Source organism: Rhinolophus ferrumequinum, chromosome 10, assembly GCF_004115265.2.
Source record: "Rhinolophus ferrumequinum isolate MPI-CBG mRhiFer1 chromosome 10, mRhiFer1_v1.p, whole genome shotgun sequence".
NCBI classification, from domain to species: domain Eukaryota; kingdom Metazoa; phylum Chordata; class Mammalia; order Chiroptera; family Rhinolophidae; genus Rhinolophus; species Rhinolophus ferrumequinum.
In genome coordinates, this window is record NC_046293.1 from 4,060,381 (window position 1) to 4,077,954 (window position 17,574).

The 17,574-nt window shown below is 52.9% G+C and overlaps 1 protein-coding gene across 2 annotated transcripts in view; it reads left to right on the forward strand.

Moving 5' to 3' along the window:
- Positions 1-2,149, forward strand: part of PHF21B (PHD finger protein 21B) — an 85,340-nt gene extending 83,191 nt beyond the window's left edge. For both annotated transcript variants that reach the window (XM_033118763.1, XM_033118764.1), the window contains exon 13: positions 52-2,149. In XM_033118763.1, coding sequence (XP_032974654.1) covers positions 52-270 — 219 coding nt within the window. In that variant the 3' untranslated portion in view covers positions 271-2,149. The remainder of the gene's footprint in view (positions 1-51) is intronic.
- The last annotated feature ends 15,425 nt before the right edge of the window (positions 2,150-17,574 follow it).

The following is a 17,574-nucleotide window of genomic DNA, read 5'->3' on the forward strand; positions in this document are numbered from 1 at the left end:
TGCACAGTTGAGTTCTGAGACCCTTCTCTCTGACCCCCTGTTCCCTGACAGAAATGCCTGGAGCTCAAGACGAGCCTGCTGGCCCGGCAGAGAGGTACCCAGTCGTCCTTGGACCGCCTACGGGCCCTCCTCAGACTGATACAGGGCGAGCAGATGCTCCAGGTCACCATGACGACCACCAGCTCTGCCCCGATGCTGGCTGGGCCCTGGACCAAGCCTTCAGCAGCAGCCATGCACTCTGCCCTCCAGCACCCCCAGGGACACAACTGACCCCGAGGGACCCTGAGGTCTTCACACCTACGGAAGTCACTGGGACCCTGCTCACAAGACCTGAGGGTTCTGTCAGCCTTAATTCATAAACACTATGAATTTCAGACAAAAATAAAACCAGAAAGAGAGACAGAGGAAAAAAGGGAGAAGAAGCTGGGTGAGAGTCCTAATCCTAGATCCCGGACAGGTGGGGATAGTCCTAAACCCTTTGCGTTCGGACAGCACATCTGGAAGCCGGGTGGGGCCCACAGTTGGCCTGGCTGTGGTGGACTGCCCAGGCCTCCGGCTTCCGGCACAGCGTCTCCACGGCCTCATGCAATGGTGTGAAGGGCCAGGGCCCCCAGCTGTGGGCCACCGCCTGTCCAGTGTCCTGCGGGGAAGGAGCCGAGAACGCAGACGTAGCTGAGTAGAACAGGTAGTTGGGACAGAGGTGGGTAGCGATTCTAGGTAGGACTCCGCCGTCCCTCCCTCGCAGGGGCCCAGCCCTGGGCCTGGGCACTCCCAGCGCCTTTTCAGAACAGCCGCGCCCCTGTCTGTCAGTATTATTAGCGTTAAGAATCGCAGCTGTCTAACTTGAACCTGTGTGACGTGCGTTCCGAGGGGACGCTGCCGTGCTCGCCTGCCAGGGCCTCCGTCCCGTCCCCGGCATTTCGGGGTGCCCTCACCGCCATGCGCCTCCTTCCTCTTGCTGATCCTTTGGACTCTGCTATCGATGTATTTTTCTCATGGAGTTTTTGGGCCAGAGGGAGCTGCTACCATGCAGGGGAGGCATTTGGCAGGTTTTCTATTTTGGGTTGAATCATTCAACTTACAACTGAAGCCTTTTATTTTCTCCTTTCGAAGAGCCGATAAAATATTCCATTCCTCTTTTCTTGCCAGTACAGACACTATGCCAAAAAATAACTTTACATTTTTGTGTGGCGTTTTTATTGTAAGATATTTAATGTGAAGGGGGGGACACTCGCTGACTTCTTTTTCTGCTCACAGTGGTCTCTGCTGCAAGGTACGAAGGGGCAACCCTTCCCGAGGGGCTGCCAAACTGGAGACATCCAGGAGAGGTTTTAAGAAGTGGGGCAAGGGTGGGGAGGAACAAAGGGCGGTGGCCTCAGGAGGGTTCGGCTTTGGACACTCGAATCCCTGTTCGTGCTGTGTCCTTGAGAGCTGAGCGTGCATGCGCTCGCTGTCTCGAAAGGGCTCCTGCGTCCTGGGGGGCGGGGGGTCGTGCCAGCTCATCACACCCACCAGCTTCTCCAGTCCCGACAGACTTACCACAACAGGTGAGCGTCTCGGAGCCACAGGGCTCCCACCCCCAGCAAATCACACGGTGCCGAATTGCATTGCACACACGTGTGTGTGCGCCCACGGCCCCAGACACGCACGCACACATGCATGCAGACAGGTGCAGAGCAGGGAGGCTGGCCAGAATCCCACAGACTGCCACCTCCCTCCTCTCATTGTCACGACTCCGGGAGAAACTGTGCTGTACGATACAGATCTATTTTAATACACAACACTGGGTTGAACAAGATTTTTATATTCTTTTATTGATGAACAAAGTGAACGGTGAGACACACGTCTTCTGTATTGGTTGCTGTGGATGCCAATTACGCATTACCGCGTGGCTTGCGATGTAAATGTCTTCAGGTTCCTTTTCGTTGGTTTGTTTTGTTCTTGGATGGATTGGATTCAATTTTTAAAAAATGTAATGGGAGGAGATGAAAGGTTGGACCCAGGAGGGGTAGCTGCCGACGTGTCTTGAGACTTAGCTTTTTGGACCAAGGAGGCCCGTCGAGTGCATAGTGAGGATAGAGAACAGTGTTCGTCTTGAATATGCCCGTGTAGTTTCCTTCTGTACGACACATTAAACTTGATTGATGATTTCGGATCCCTGTGCTTTGTTTCCTTGCTTTCAGCAGAGGCCCCTGGGGCACATGGGGCAGGGAGGTGGGGATTGGAGAGGCCGAAAATCAGGGAGGGAGGGAGGAGAGGGGAGAGCTCCGGGGCGCCGTCTACACCTGATGCCACCACCCGCCACCACCACCGCCCCGGGAGTGGCAGATCCGCTGTTAGGACCAGGATCGATGGTCACCAGTGTCAAACCCTCCAGGCTGGGGGCGGTGTGGAGCCCAAGGGCGCTGTCCACACTGCTCTCTCACTTTTCTTCTTCTCTGGGCATGTTGACATCACCCGATTTTTTTGGTTTGTGGGCACAGTGACGTATAAGGCCCTCCAACCATCCTGAGCCCTCCAACCACCTTGGGGATTACTTTGTGGCCGTTCAAGACAGCAGCCAAACTGGAAGGTCAGACCCCTGCATCCTAGCTCCAGACACTGTACAGAGGCCTCTGGTTGGCCCTGGGCAATCGGCTGTGGTCAGAGGGTGACTGCCGCTGGAGCCCCGGGGGGCTGAGAGAGGCGCCAGGAAGCGGGGGGCAGGGCTGCCCAGAACTGTCCTCTTCCCAGCTGGCCCAGGGTCACAGTGCTCACTCCAGCCTCTCCTGCCTGACCGCTGAATGCCGGAGGGCCCCCTGCTCTGCTTTGGCCTGTCCCCTCCTGAATTCCTGGGCTGGCCTTGTCCAGCCTCCTGGCTTGTGCCTCTATGTTGATGGCGCCCCAACTTTTATCTCCAGTCTGGACGTCTGTCACGGACTCCAGCTGCTGACGTCCAACAGCCTGTGGCCAGCCCCGTCGGCCGTCAGCAGCGCCACAAACGGCTTGGTCTCCCCAGGCCGGCCTCTCCTGCACCTTCCCCACTGAGGGGATCGGCCTTCCCAACGTGTGGGCCAGCACCCCAGGAGTCACCCTCGACCCCTGGTCACCGGCATATCTGTCAGCTGTGCCCTCAGAATAGAAGCAGGATGTGGCTGTGTCACCACCCACACCAGCGTCAGCTTGTTCTCAACCCATCGTCTCACCTGGTTTCTCACCTTAACACGGCCGCCCGCCTCTGCCCGCAGCAGCCAGCGTAACAACGCCTCCGTTAAAACTGTTATCACTCCTCACCTCGCTTAGCAAAGCTCAGGCTCCCCGAGGCCGCAGGCCCTGCCTCCTCGGGCCCCTCCGGCGCATTCCTGCTGTTTTCTACTTGCACCTCTCCGTGCCTGCTGCAGGGCCCCCTTGCTCTGCCTGGACCCCAATGGACATGCGCCTGCAGCCGGACCTTTTGCACACGCTGTGTCCTCACCTGGCATGCCTTTCCCTAGCTGTCTCCCTCGCTCCCCTTCACTTTAATTTTTTTTTTATTAGTGGGGAATATTGGGGACCAGTGTGTTTCTCCAGGGCCCATCAGCTCCAAGTCAAGTCTTGTCCTAAAGTCTAGTTGAGGGTGCAGCTCCGCTCCAAATCCAGTCGCCGTTTTCAATCTTTAGTTGCAGGGGGCACAGCCCACCATCCCATGCAGGAATCGAACCGGCAACCTTGTTGTTCAGAACTTGTGCTCTAACCAACTGAGCCATCCGGTAGCCCCTCGCTTCCCCTTCACTTACTTGGAGACGACCACAGTCCCCTCTCGGTGCAGCTGTCCCCCTTAACTAAGAAATTTCCTCTCTTCTTTAGACTTTTATCACCTTTGATGGTTGGTCTGCTTCACCTTTGATAGTTGGTCTGCTTCACAAAGGTCGGGAGGTAGGTCAGTGTCACTCACCAAATCCCACCATCTCGAACAGTGCGTGGCACACAGTAGGTGCTCAGTAAATATTCATGGAATAAATGAAGGTGCCTTCCTCCAGAAAGAGCGGCCGGGCCTTGGGGCTGCCCTCTGCCAGTCCAGCTGCCAGGCCCACCCGGCCTGGAGAGGCTGGGTGAGGGGGCGGATGAGCGCTGCGGTCAGGAAAGTGACGAAACGGCCCGAGACCCTGCCGTTTCGGACCCGGTGCGTCTGGACTGCGTGTCATCCTCGTCCTTCAGCTCTGGGCGTCCAGCACGTCCTGCCTCCCTCCCCCCGAGAGAGCAGGGCTCTAGGGGTGTTCACGCAATCACCCCCTCCCTGAGCAGGGTGGGAATTCGCTCCAAAGACGCGCCCCTCCCCACCCCTCCTCCTTCCCAGTGATGGGAACCCCCTCCTGGGGAAGCGCCTCCATGGGACAGCTCTGCCATTAGAGAGGGGGCCCCAAAGTACGTGGACATCTGCCTCCTGAAGCTTCGCCCACCCAACCGGTGCCCAGGTAACCTGTGCCCATGCACCAGGACAGCCGACCTCCAGCACCTCCTCTGACCAGCTCCGTCTGTACCCCCCGCGTCCCCGCCATGAGCATCCATGGGGCCTCCCAGGATTGGAAGTCCCTGCAGGACAGGTCGTCAGGATGGTCAACCTCTAGGTGGCCTCTGCTCACATGACGACGGTGATGGGGACTCACCCCTTCCCAGAGGGCGCTGCCTACTGGGACCCTGTCTTACTTTGGGGGGACGGCTGTAACGAAGCACCACAGACCCCACAGCTTAAACAACAGAAATGTATTCTCTGCCCGTTCTGGAGGCTGGAAGCCCGACATCAAGCTGCCAGCAGGGCTGGTTCCTTCTGAGGCTGTGGGACAGACTGTTCAGGCCTCCCTCCCAGCTTCTGGTGACCAGGCCATCTCGTCCTGTCTTCTCTCACCGTTTTCCTTCTGTGCGGTTTGCGGGCCCTCTTTGGCATTCCCTGGACTATAGACTCTGCAGCCTGCTCCCTGCCTCCATCTAACCTGGCTTCTCCCTGTGTGTGCATCTGTGTCTAAATTTTCCCTTTTCATAAGGACACAAACACGCTGGATGAGGGACCACACAAATGATCTCACTTCAACTTAGACCTCCTACTTCCAAGTAAGGTCACATGCACAATACAAGGGGTCAAGACTTCATCTTTTGGGGGAGACAACCATAACAGACCCCTCTCCTTCCTATGGCTTCTGCCCCCAGCACCGCCCAGCCCTGCCTCTTCTGCCTCGTCTGTCCCCGCACGACTCACGGGTTGGACAGCCCATGGTGTCACCCTGCTGACGGGCCTGTGCCCCGACCACTTGCTCTGTGCCTGCCCGCCTGGCTCCTTCCTCAGACCTGCTCTGGCACATCACAGACCCTCACGGGGAATGGAAGTGCAGGAACTTTAAGTGACACACCGAGGTCATACAGCCAGCAGGTGACTTCAACTCCATGCCTGCGCTCCCAGCCACTCTGCTACTCTACCCACTGGACACTGGTCACCTCTCAGGGAATGAGAGAATGGCTGGAGGCCGCCCCACCCAGCCGCACAAGTGCCCAGTCCTGACCAGGCCACCTTGCCAGTTTGGGGCTGCTGATGGAGACCTGGCCGTCGGGTGACTCCACGGAGGCATGAGGGGACAGAGAAGGGCGCACAGGCAGGCTAAGCAGGACTCACCACACGCTGTCCCCCTGTCAGTCCAGAGTGCTTCTTAAACTAAACTCTGCTTTGCCTCCAGTCCCACCTGTCAGGATCCCCACGGCTGCCTGAGAAGAGTTCCTGCAGTTTCCTGGTGACGTTGCTGGGTGGGTTCCAGTCCCCACCCCAACGTCCTTCCGACTATGGCCTGGAGCTCCCCCAGGAGACGTCTAAGCAGGTAACTAATTTGAGAGGAAACCACCTGGCCAGGCCAAACAGCACGCAAGCCACTGCCACTCACCCCACCACACCCCCCACCTGCAGGATCCCTCCCATACAGGACCCCAGGAGGAGCTGCGCCAGGGCACAGAGCGCGGGGTGCTGGACACAGCTGCTGTTACTTCCACTGGCCACCTTCCATATGGTGAGGCCCCAGCACCCACCCCCAAGGATCCCTGGTTTCCAAACACAAGGGAGGGACTGCACCCACCTGCAGGGCAGTGCAGCTCCAAAACGGGTCCCATTTTGATGTCCAGTGACAGATCTTGTTCCAGTCGCAGCAGGCAGTTCCCCAGTGTCAGAGAGGCTGAGGAAGCCTGGCTCCAGGTGGGGACGTGCAGGTAAGCTTCTGTCCCAGCGTCCTCCCCACCCGGGTTGTCAGCGGGAGGAGCTGTTCCCACCGCCTCCACCAGGGGGCTCTGCCCGGAAGTGGAGCGGGAGGCCCAGCCAGGAAAGGGCCACCTCGGGTGCTGGAGCCGGCTCCCACCAGCCCCGGAGGGAGTCCCTGTGGCCATCTCTTCCCAAATCCATGTTCGGAGACTTCATGTGGGTAGTCTGAGATTGGCCCCGTGGGAGTATTTACACCACAGAAATTGGCAAACACTACAAATCAGGGCTTTATATTCCTAGAGAGCCAGTGGTTAAACACTGACCTGCACACGTGTCTGTGTGTATGTGCACGTATGTTATGTATGCACACGCATGCAAATGACAGCGAAATCGAGGTGTGTGTTTCTCAGGTAAGTTCTCTTCTATTGTTAGTTTGCTTAGATATCTTTTATATCACAAATGATGATTAAATTTTGTCAAATACTTATACTGTATCTATTTAAAAACCATGTAGGTTTTATTCCTTTATTCTGTAAATACAGTGAGTTATACTAATTTTCAAATGACAAACCAACATGGAATTCCTGGGATAAACTCTACTTGACCATAATCTAGTATCCTTTTTATACTGCTTTATTTGATTTGCTAATATTTGCCTTATTCATTTCTTTAAAATTAAGAGGAAAAAGTACTCCTTTATATAACTCAGATATTTACAATTTCCAATGTTTTTTATTATTTCCTAAATGTCCAGGTTTCAATCTGTTGTCATTTTCTATCACCTTGAAGATATTCCTTTGGCATTTTTCCCTTCTTTCTTCAGCCTCCCCTCACCCCACTCCGGTTCAAGCCGTTGTTTCTCAGCCTAGTTGTGTAGGACCCACGTTGGTATTACGAGCCTTGCTCTCCCCCTGGCTGAATAAGTCAGTCACCAGTCGTTGGTCGGCTACTCACAGGAGCTCACAGCAGCTCTTGCCGGCTGCCGGCCATTCACGCTGGCCACCGGCCCCTCATGGTGGCACACAGCAGCCTGCGGCAGCACACATAAGGGGACAGAGTCCCAGACAGCAGTTTCCAGGCTCTCGACCTCACGTGGAAAGGTGCTAGCCCGGGTAGTAGATGGACATAAGCTGTTACCGGTTAGCCAATTGGCCATTGATGTAACTGCCGTGCCTGTGTTGGTTGGTTGGCAGGCAGAGAACCGGACAGGGGATTGTGGATTGTGTGGATCCTACTTCGTGTGTCTTGCCCGGCTGCCAGCAAGACTGGGTGCAGGAAGACCCCTGTTGGGGTACTGCGGATGTTTGCTTTTGTATTCCAACCCAGCCGCCAGCGAGAATATAGTGGTATGACTCCCCTATCTATGGCTCCATCGGTGTTCCTTTTTGGCTTCACCATGTCCTGCATTCTTATGTGGGGAGTGGGACCAGAGTCCCTGTATGACACATGGCTCAGCGAGCAGGATATGGTGCCGGCCAAAATTCTCCGAAGGATGGTGGAGCAGTTCGTGTGTGTGAAAGCTCAGCTTCAGGAGGCCCGTGAAGAGCGGCGCCGGGAGCAGGAAATGTAATCTACCTGGGAGAAACGTGGCCCCTCAGTGAAGTGGTGGTCCTGTCTAGCATCCGGATGGCACGCCACCCTGTTGGCCGTGGCGGGTGTCGCCTGATTTTTGGTGGTCTGCTGCGGCCTTAGGCTCCGAGGGTTGCGGACATCCTACACTGAGCCCTCCACCCAGTCGGACACCTGGCACGGCGAGCAGGATTCCGGCCAGGTAGGAATGGAGTCTGACTCTGGGCAGGACAGGTGGCCCCCACACAGTGTGTGGTAGCCGGTAGTCACTGTTCTCAGGAGTTGGACCCCCGAGGAGGGGTGGGAGGACATGGATGGCTCTCCGGCCAGCGCGGAGAGGGCCCTGCAGATTCTAGCTGAGCGGTTTCCGGAGGAGCTGGCCGTGTGGGCTGGATGTTCCTCACGGCCTTTCGTTGTAACATGGAGGACGCGCTTAATGAAATAGCTCACGTGCAGGACCAGCAGCCCCGGGGGGAGGCGCTGGAAGCTCGGGCCACCAGTTAGAGGAGATTCTCACTGTGGTGCATCATAACTCGGAGGAAGTGCTTGCTGGAACAGCCCAGGTGCAGGACCAGGTGTCCCAGTGGGAGGCGCTGGAAGCCTGGGTCCACTTGTTAGAGGAGGAGCCCCACAGTGGAGACTCTGGACAACATGAGTGGAGACAATGTAGCTCCCAACCCCCACCCCCAGCCCAGCATGAAGCAGAAGGTAAAGCTTGAGCAACTTTGGGCCCCGGGGGCATTGCTGCCGGCAACCCAGCTGTGACTGAGTTCATGACCTGCACCCCTTACACTCCCACTGAATTGCAGGAGCTGGGGAGGCGGTACAGACAAAGCCCTGGAGAGCCAGTCTCGGCTTGGCTACTACGTTTACGGGATGAGGGAGCAGACAGTATTCTCTGCTCCCCAGGCGAGATGGAAAAGCTAGCCTCTGTGACAGTGCATCCGTCCCTGCGACAAAGGTTACAGAATGGCCGTAGGTTGGCCGACGACCAGGGCAACCACTCTCTAATGGAGTGGCTCACTGCTGCGGTACGCATGGTATGGGGACAGGCTGCGAGCTGCCAGACACTGTGAGTCAATGGCAGTCATACACGGAACTTACTCAAATCATCCGTGAAATGGGTATGAAACATGCTATGTTCAACCCTAATATGAGGGGGCCGGATGACGAGCTTTTTACAGCCAGCATGAGAACTGGTTTTGGATACTGCACCTGCGAGTGCTTTTGGATCCTTCGTTGCCATTCTTACACCCTATGTGGGGCGGCAGGTCCATGGAGTTACAACTGCCATGGCCAACCTGGGGGATGTTGAAAGTCGGAGGTGAAGGAAGTTAAGACAGGAGGTCCGAGAAATTAAGGTCTGGAAGCCCAAATCAAAAGTAAGGGGGCGAGGTCGCGGTCCTCAGAGAATAACACGCACACAGATGTGGCATGATCTCGTGGCAGCAGGGGTTGATCAGGATAAAATAGACCGACAACCCAATGCACTTTTGTTGGAACTTTGGAAATAGCTGCGTCCGGAACAGTAATTCCGGCGAAGCCTACAGGAGAAGTCTAGGAAAGCTCGACCTGTGTCCCTTCAGGACTTCATGAGGCCGCTTGAGGCCGACTCCTTTCAGCTTGATTACGGGTGGGGCCAAGGTACCCGGTCAGAGGGGACGAGCAGGGACCGGAGGCCCCACGTGGAACTGTCCATACATTGTTCCCCTTCTAATGTGCAGAGGGTTTTGGCCCTAGTTGACACTGGCGCAGACTGCAGTCTTGTTTATGGGAACCCAGAACTGTTCCCCCGGACCAGCAATCTGCATTGATGGCTACGGGAGAAAGACTGTGACTGTGAAAGCTGTTTCCTTACCACTGGGTATAGGAAGCCTTCCACCCCCAACCCCCCGTCTACAAAGTGTATTGTCTCCCCCGTTCCAGAATATATTCTAGGGGTGGAACATGTTATATGGCCTCAGTTTACAGATGTCGGTTGGAGAGTTCCGTCTCCGGATCCGGGTGGTGAAAACGGTCACACGTGGGCATGCTCACCACCCTCCTCAAGTGCAGCTACAATCCCAGCACGTGGTTACAGTACGACAGTACCGCCTGCTGGGAGGACAGAAGGAGATTGGTCGTACAGTTTTTGGAATTGGAGAAGGCGCATATTGTGAGGCTGATGCATAGTCCCTTAATTCCCCAGTATGGCCTGTCAAGAAGTCAGATCGGGGGGGCTGGCCCAGTCGCTCAGGCGGTTGGAGCTCCGTGCTCCTAACTCTGAAGGCTGCCGGTTCGATTCCCACATGGGCCAGTGGGCTCTCAACCACAAGGTTGCCAGTTCGATTCCTCCAGTCCCGCAAGGGATGGTGGCTCCGCCCCCTGCAACTAAGATTGAACACGGCACCTGAGCTGAGCTGCTGCTGAGCTCCCAGATAGCTCAGGTGGTTGGCGTGTGTCCTCTCAACCATAAGGTTGCTGGTTCGGACTCCTGCAAGGGATGGTGGGCTGTGCCCCCTGCAACTAGAAAAACAGCAACTGGACCTGGAGCTGAGCTGCGCCCTCCACAACTAAGACTGAAAGGACAACAACTTGAAGCTGAACGGCACCCCTCCACAACTAAGATTGAAAGGATAACAACTTGACTTGGAAAAAAATCCTGGAAGTACATAATGTTCCCCCAATAAAGTCCTGTTCCCCTTCACCAATAAAACCTTAGAAAAAAGGAAGCAGATAGGACCTGGCAAATGATTGTGGACTATAGGGAGTAAATAAGGTGACACCATCCTTGCACGCTGCAGTGTCTTCAATTCACAATTTGATGGATCATGTGTCCACCTGGGAACGTATCACTATGTAGTGGACTTTGCAAATGCTTTTTTTCTCATTGACATTGCACCCGAGTGTCAAGAGCAGCTTGCTTTTACTTGGGACAGGTGGCAGTGGACTTTTCAAGTCCTTCCGCAAGGATACTTGCACAGCCCACTATCTGCCACGGGCTCGTAGCCCAGGACTTGGCACAGTGGGATCACCCGTCCTCTGTGGCCTTGTTTCACTATGTTGATGACATATTACTAACTTCTGATTCCTTCATATTTAGAGTAAGCAACTCCCTCTCTTCTCCGCCACCTGAAGTCACGTGGCTGGGCGGTGAATGAGGAAAGGTCCAAGGCCCTGGCTTATCCGTCAAGTTTTTGGGTGTTGTGTGGTCGGGTAAGACAAAGGTCATACCTGAGGTGATTATTGACAAAATACAAGCCTTTCCCCGGCCGACCAGGGTCTCCCAACTGCAGACATATTTGGGTCTGCTAGGATATTGGCGGGCGTTTGTACCTCATTTAGCACAAATGGCAAGGCCCTTATACAATATGATAAAAAGGGGGCCTCATGGGATTGGACAGAGGCTATAGAGCAGGTTTTTGTTGCCACAAAATGGGCAGTGCAGCAGGCACAGGCTCTGCAAGTAGTGGACCCTGGCCGCCCACTTGAACTTGATGTTCACGTAACCCAAGAGGGGTAGGGTTGGGGCCTCTGGCAACGGCAGGAGCGTCTCCAGTCGCCAGTGGGATTTTGTCCCAATTATGGAAAGGAGTGGAAGTCTGCTACTCTCTAACAGAGAAACAGCTGGCTGCTGTGTACGCAGCCCTAGTGGCCACAGAAGCCATCACAGGAACGGCACGGGTGTTGGTTCGAACAACCTATCCTGTCCAGGAGTGGGTGCGTACGTGGGCCCAGGGACCCAAAACGGGAGTGGCACAGACCACCACCCTCGCCAAGTGGGGTGCCTACTTGGAGCAACGTAGCACCATTAGTTCAAGCCCTTTGAGGACAGAGCCACAACAGGTCCTAGGGCCTGTGGAGCTTGTAGCCCAGGCTGAGCCAAGCGCTCTGCCTAGAGGGGAGGACTTGGAGCCCTCGCCCTACAGAGAAGGACAGCCCCCAGTACCTGAGGATGCCTGGTTCACCGATGGTTCTAGCCGAGGGGCTGCAGCTGTTTGGACGGCTATTGGTGTGCAGCCCAAAACAGACACCACTTGGTTTGATACTGGGACAGGCCAGAGTAGCCAGTGGGCTGAGCTACGGGCCGTGTGGATGATAATCAGCCACGAGCCCGGGCCCCTAGTTATTTGTACTGACAGCTGGGCGGTGTTCCGGGACCTAACGTTGTGGCTCCCTATGTGGAAACACCAAACTGGTTGGTAGGACACCGTCCACTGTGGGGTCAAGCCATGTGGCAGAACCTCTGGGACCTAGGGCAGAGAAAGGAGGTGACCCTAATGCATGTCACAGGTCACCCCCCCTTAGTGTCCCCAGGTAATGATGAAGCAGATGCCCTAGCACGGGTCCGATGGTTAGAACGGGCTCCTGCCACTGATGTGGCCCATTGGCTGCATAGGAAATTGCAGCACGCCGGAAGCCGAACCACGTGGCAGGTGAGCAGACGCTGGGGTCTGCCTTTGAAATGGCAGGAGATAGCAGATTCCTGTTATGACTGTGCCGTCTGTGCCCAGGACAGCCCCCAAAGGCGGAGGCTCCCCTGGGAGACACAGCAGATTACGCGAGGGAGGGTGCCCCTCACTTGCTGGCAGGTGGATTACATTGGACCCCTGCCTAAGGCCCGCAATGCGATATACGCATTTACAGCAGTGGACACTGCTATGGGATTGATGTTTGCTTGGCCGTGTCCGGCTGTGGATCAGCAGCTACAGGGGTCGCTCTTACACGGCTGTGCGCCCTCTATGGGCGCCCCCAAGTCATTGAAAGTGACAGGGGGTACCCATTTTACGGGGCAAGAAGTGCAGCGCTGGGCTGCCAGGATGGACGTACATGGTTGTTTCATGCTCCGTATAACCCGCAAACAGCTGGCATGATTGATCGCTACAATGGCCTTCTGAAGCAAGGTCTCCGGGTGTCAAAACACCCTCCCACGATGTGTGACTGGGCCTCGCGTTTATGGGATGTCCTGAGAATCCTGAATGAGAGACCACGGAAGGAGGCCCGCACCAGTAGAAGCTCTGCTACATCGAACGGCCGCTCCCATTCAGTTACAAGTTACCACAAGTGAGACTCTGTTAAAGCCAGGCTACGGCAGGAATGGAAACATTTTGCTGCCAGCACCCACATGCTTGAAAGCAGGGGAACGGCAGCAATGGACTTGGCCCTGGCGGATCAAAAGCCCCCACTGTCAGTGGTTGGGCCTGATAGTCCCATGGGGGGCTGGTTTGACTCATGATTTGCAAGTGACGCCAAGGGTGGCGGCCGAGTGGCCACCACAAGTGACTGTAGTATACGGAGGTCCCGAAACCGGGATGATTTTATGGGGAATTCTACGTGCTCTCGCTATGGCCTATTATGGGGTCCCCTGTTCTGCTACAAGTTGAAACTACGCAAGGGACCCCAAGCACTGCCATATAAGTCTGGTACCACAAACCGGGAAAGGTGCCAGTGGCAGTGACCCTCCTTTCACAGGACAAAAGGCTAGCATGTATCCTCCCAGATGGAAGGGATTTGCCATTGTTGGTTCCTAAGACTACTGTTTCTTTCTGTCCGCAGGTGCCTGTAGACTAAAATGGCATGGGGACCCTCGCAGAAGATGCTTGTCACGTAAATTTTGAGGCGAGACCCTATAGAGGTGAAGGTGGAGACAGAGTCTCAGAGAGGTTTCCAGGTTCTCGGCCTCACGTGGAAAGGTGCTGGCTCAGGTAGTAGATGGCCATCAGCTGTGACTAGTCGGCCATCAGCTGTAAGCAGTTAGCCATTAGCCACTGATGTAACTGCCGTGGCTGAGCTAGCAAGCGCGGCCAGCATAGGAAGAGCCCAGCAGCTGCCGGAGAGCTAGACCCCCGTGGAGCGGTTGTTGGTTGGTTGGCAGAGAAGCGGATGGCGGATTGCAGATCGTGTGGATCCTATTTCATGTGTCTCACCTGGCCGCCAGTGAGACTGGGTGCAGGAAGACCCCTTTTTGGGGTACTGGCGGATGTTTGCTTTCATATCTCCAACCCAGCCGCCAGCGAGAATAAAGTGGTATGACTCCCTCTATTTATGGCTCCATTTTTGTGTTCCTTTTGGCCTCACCATATCCTGCGTTCTCATGCGGGGAGGGGGGACCAGAGTCCCTGCATGACAACACAGCAGCCCCATGGCACCTCATGCCAACCTCCGGCTGCTCACGGCAGCCCAGCTCCAGGGAGAGCTGTTGTTCACAATCTTAGCTGTAGAGGGCGCAGCTCACTGGCCCATGTGGGAATCGAACCAGTGACCTTGGCGTTAGGAAAACGGTGTTCCAACCACCTGAGCCACCAGGCCAGCCCTCTTTGGCGTATTTCGTAGTGCAGGTCCTGTTGGTGAAAAAATTCCTTAGTTTTCTTTTTCCTGAAAAATGTTTGTATTTAACCTTCATTCTTGAAGAATACTTTTAGTTGGTATAGAATTTGTTTTGACATGTTCCCCCTCCTTTTTGGCATTTTATTCCTTATTATATTCCTTTATTATATTGGACCAAGGTATTCTTCTCACTGTCTTTTGGACTCATAGTTTTGGCTCATGAATCAGCTGATATCCATTGTTGGTCTTCTGTTTGAAACGTTTCATTTTCTCTGGATGCCTCCAAGGTTTTTCTCTTTATTTTTGGTTTTCAGAAGTTTCACTATTGTGTGTTTAGGTGTAATTTTTCAAGCTTGGGGTTTGCTGATATTATTGAATCTGACAATGTATGTCTTTCACCAAATTGGGGTATTTTCGGCCATAATTTTCAATTTTTTTTGTGCTCTATTCTCTCTCTCTCTCTCTCTCTCTCTGTCTCTCTCTGTCTCTGTCTCTCTCCTGCCTCTGAAGCTTCAACTATGTGTATGTAAGATATTTTGATATTTTCCTACAGGCCCTGAGACTCTGTTCTTATTTTTTTCAAACTTTTTATTATTTGTTTTTCAGATAGGGTAATTTCTATTGGTCTAGCTTCAAGGAACTCTTTCCTGTCATCTCCATTTTCCTATAAACACACCAGTGTTTTGTTTGATTTTTATATTCTTTTAAAATTTCAAATACCATATTTTGCTTTTCTAAAATTCCCCTTTGTTTTGTCATGATTCTATGTTTTTTACTGAGACTTCCTATCTTTTCATTTACTGTAAGCATATTTTCCTTTATATACTTAAGGATGCACGTAATAGCTACCTTCACATCCTAGACTAGCACTGTTCCAATAACTGTAACTGTATCATTTTAAGTTGGGTCTCTGTTGACTGTTTTAGAGTGGGTTACATTTTCTCATTTCTTTGTTTGATGAATAATTTTTATTGTATCCTGGACGTTGTGAAAATTATGCTGGGTTCTGTTGTATTCCTCTGAAGACTAGTGGTTTTTGTTTGTTTGCTTTAGCGGGCATTTAACTTGGATGGACCTCATATTGCAAACTCTGTCAATCGGTAGCTCAAACCTCAGTTCAGTTCTTTTATCCACAGCTGGTGTCTGTCTGGCACATATGTGGCTCAGAGATCCGGCAGAACTCTGAGCAGAATTTATGCACAGATTTCAGGCTGTCCCTCTCTGGCTTCTCCTGTCTGGAATTCCCTACTCCTTTTCTAGTGATTGTGGTTGTTCCAAACTCTGTCCTCTGTTCTTTGAGCCAAAACGATTGTGATTTTCTATTGGAGATACAGCCACGCTAACAGAGGTGCCAACTTTGGTCTGGCGCAGGTTAAAAGCCACATAACGGAAGCTCATCCTGTGCCATTGGCTTTTCCAAGCGTTCTCTTCCCTCAGGACCCATTCTTGTCCAAGTCGTGGATTTAGTTTGTTGTTTTATATTTTGTCCAGAGCTCAGCGGTGTTGTCTGTGGAAAGGTCAAGTCCTGCAGGATTGTTTCAGCCATGCTGGAAATGGAACACTTAGATACATTTTGTACATGTAGAAAACATTACAGAAGTAAAGGCCCCTTTGTTCCTCTTTATGAGGAATTTAGTATGTCACCTTCCTGTTCACTTTTTAACATTTCTTTTTCTATGTATATTGTTCAAAAGTATAATAATGTTCAATTCATAAACTATGCTGGATTGGGGAGCTTTTAATTTTATACAAGTGAAAGCACACTGTAATTATCATCTGCAACTTTTTCCCTCTCAACGTACTATTTGAGGTCTATCCATGTTGAAAACATACAGATCCAGCTTATTCATTTTAACTGCAGGACACGACACAGTCAGGTGGCTGTGATTCCAATGTGCCTGCAATTCTTTCCACTGACGGACATGTAAGCTGCCTCTAACTATTTTCTCTGACAACAACACAGCACTCATACTGTTGCACTTACCTTTCCGGCTATTTACCTAGACACGCCAATGGCGGGATCAGCTTTAACTTTACCAGCTTGCTAAACTGCTCTTCAAAGTACTTGTAACAATTTCCACCTCTACCAACAGTACGTGCAAGGGCCCATTCCTCAAGTATGAACAATGGTTATCTATGGGTGATAAAATTTCAAGTGATTTTCACTTCTTTTTTTACACTTTCTGTCATTGATTCCCCCGCCCCCCAAACAGTTATATTGTCCTTATAACAAAGCAGTAAAGCTTTTTGTTATCAAACCGACAGAACTTGCTCTTCCTCTTGTATCCCCGCCGTCTCAGGGAAGACCACCATCCTCAGCTGCCATGACTCTCTCCTGTCTCCCTCCCTGCACCTGCCTGTATCCTGAACATACTGCTTTAGTTCTGAAAACATTTAGTTCGTGCATTTCTTTCCTTGTTTTCCACCTAACTGTGAGACTGACACTGCCTGGCACAAACAGGTGCTTTAAAGCACACGGAATTGCCAAGTGGACCCTGCCTTTCCTATTACACAAATGGGGAAAAGCTCGAAGAGCTTACCCCAGTCACACGTCCATGGTGTAGGACAGAGTCCCAAGCTGAGCCTTCCAACTCTGACTCCCCGTCAGGTGAAATGACTTGCCTAGGGTCCTGTAGTTGTGAATCTGAGCTGGTACCAGAGATGGGGTGCTTACTCTAGCTCCCCCAGTGACTGCCCTGGCTCTCTTCAGGGCAGACTGACCGTTTTGATTTGCTTCAGACTTTTTATGTTCTGGACAGGATACAGTAATTCACTGCGTATCAGCTACAAGTTCTGGGCAGCCTGCCTGCTCTCTGGAGTCACTTAAAATCTGTCATTCCTGTAAAAGTGAATATTTGGACAATTTATTCCACACATCCTGCCAACACAGACAACCCTGGAGTCCTCATTTCAGCGTTGCATTTCATTGTTTTAAGCTGCAGTGCGCTGTGTGTGCTTCTGAGACATTATCACCGATAATGTGGGAACGATCGGGAAATTGTGCTTTGATTCAGGGAAGGGTGACAAGGCCACACACATGCTGCAGCTAGGATCCCACAATTCTCGTTGTGAAGGGAAGAGTGTTACCAAAGCAGCCACAGGAGAACATCTCAGGACCCCTCTCGGCATCAGAAAATTGGAGACGTATATTTCATGAATGTAAACTTCACGCTGTAAACCTTTCTGCATAATGCATGAGACTTGATTTACTGTCGTTGTTCATTCTGGTGTTCACATTGGTGTGCACTTAAGGGGACCATAATTTTTATTTCAGATCTTTTTTTCCTGCAACAGCACTCGGAGGCCGTTTTAGCATTGTTCTGAATTGTGAGTACAAGATGCCAGGCAGCTTTTCCAGAGCTGCGGCCAGGGGACAGGCGGGGGCTTTGCCTCGGGCTCCAGACTGAGTCCGTCTTTGGGATCCCGCTCAGGCTCGGTCTGGGCTCCCTGTGCTGGGTGGTTGGTCGGAACTGGAGGGTTGTGTTTAGAAACAAAGAATAAAGAAT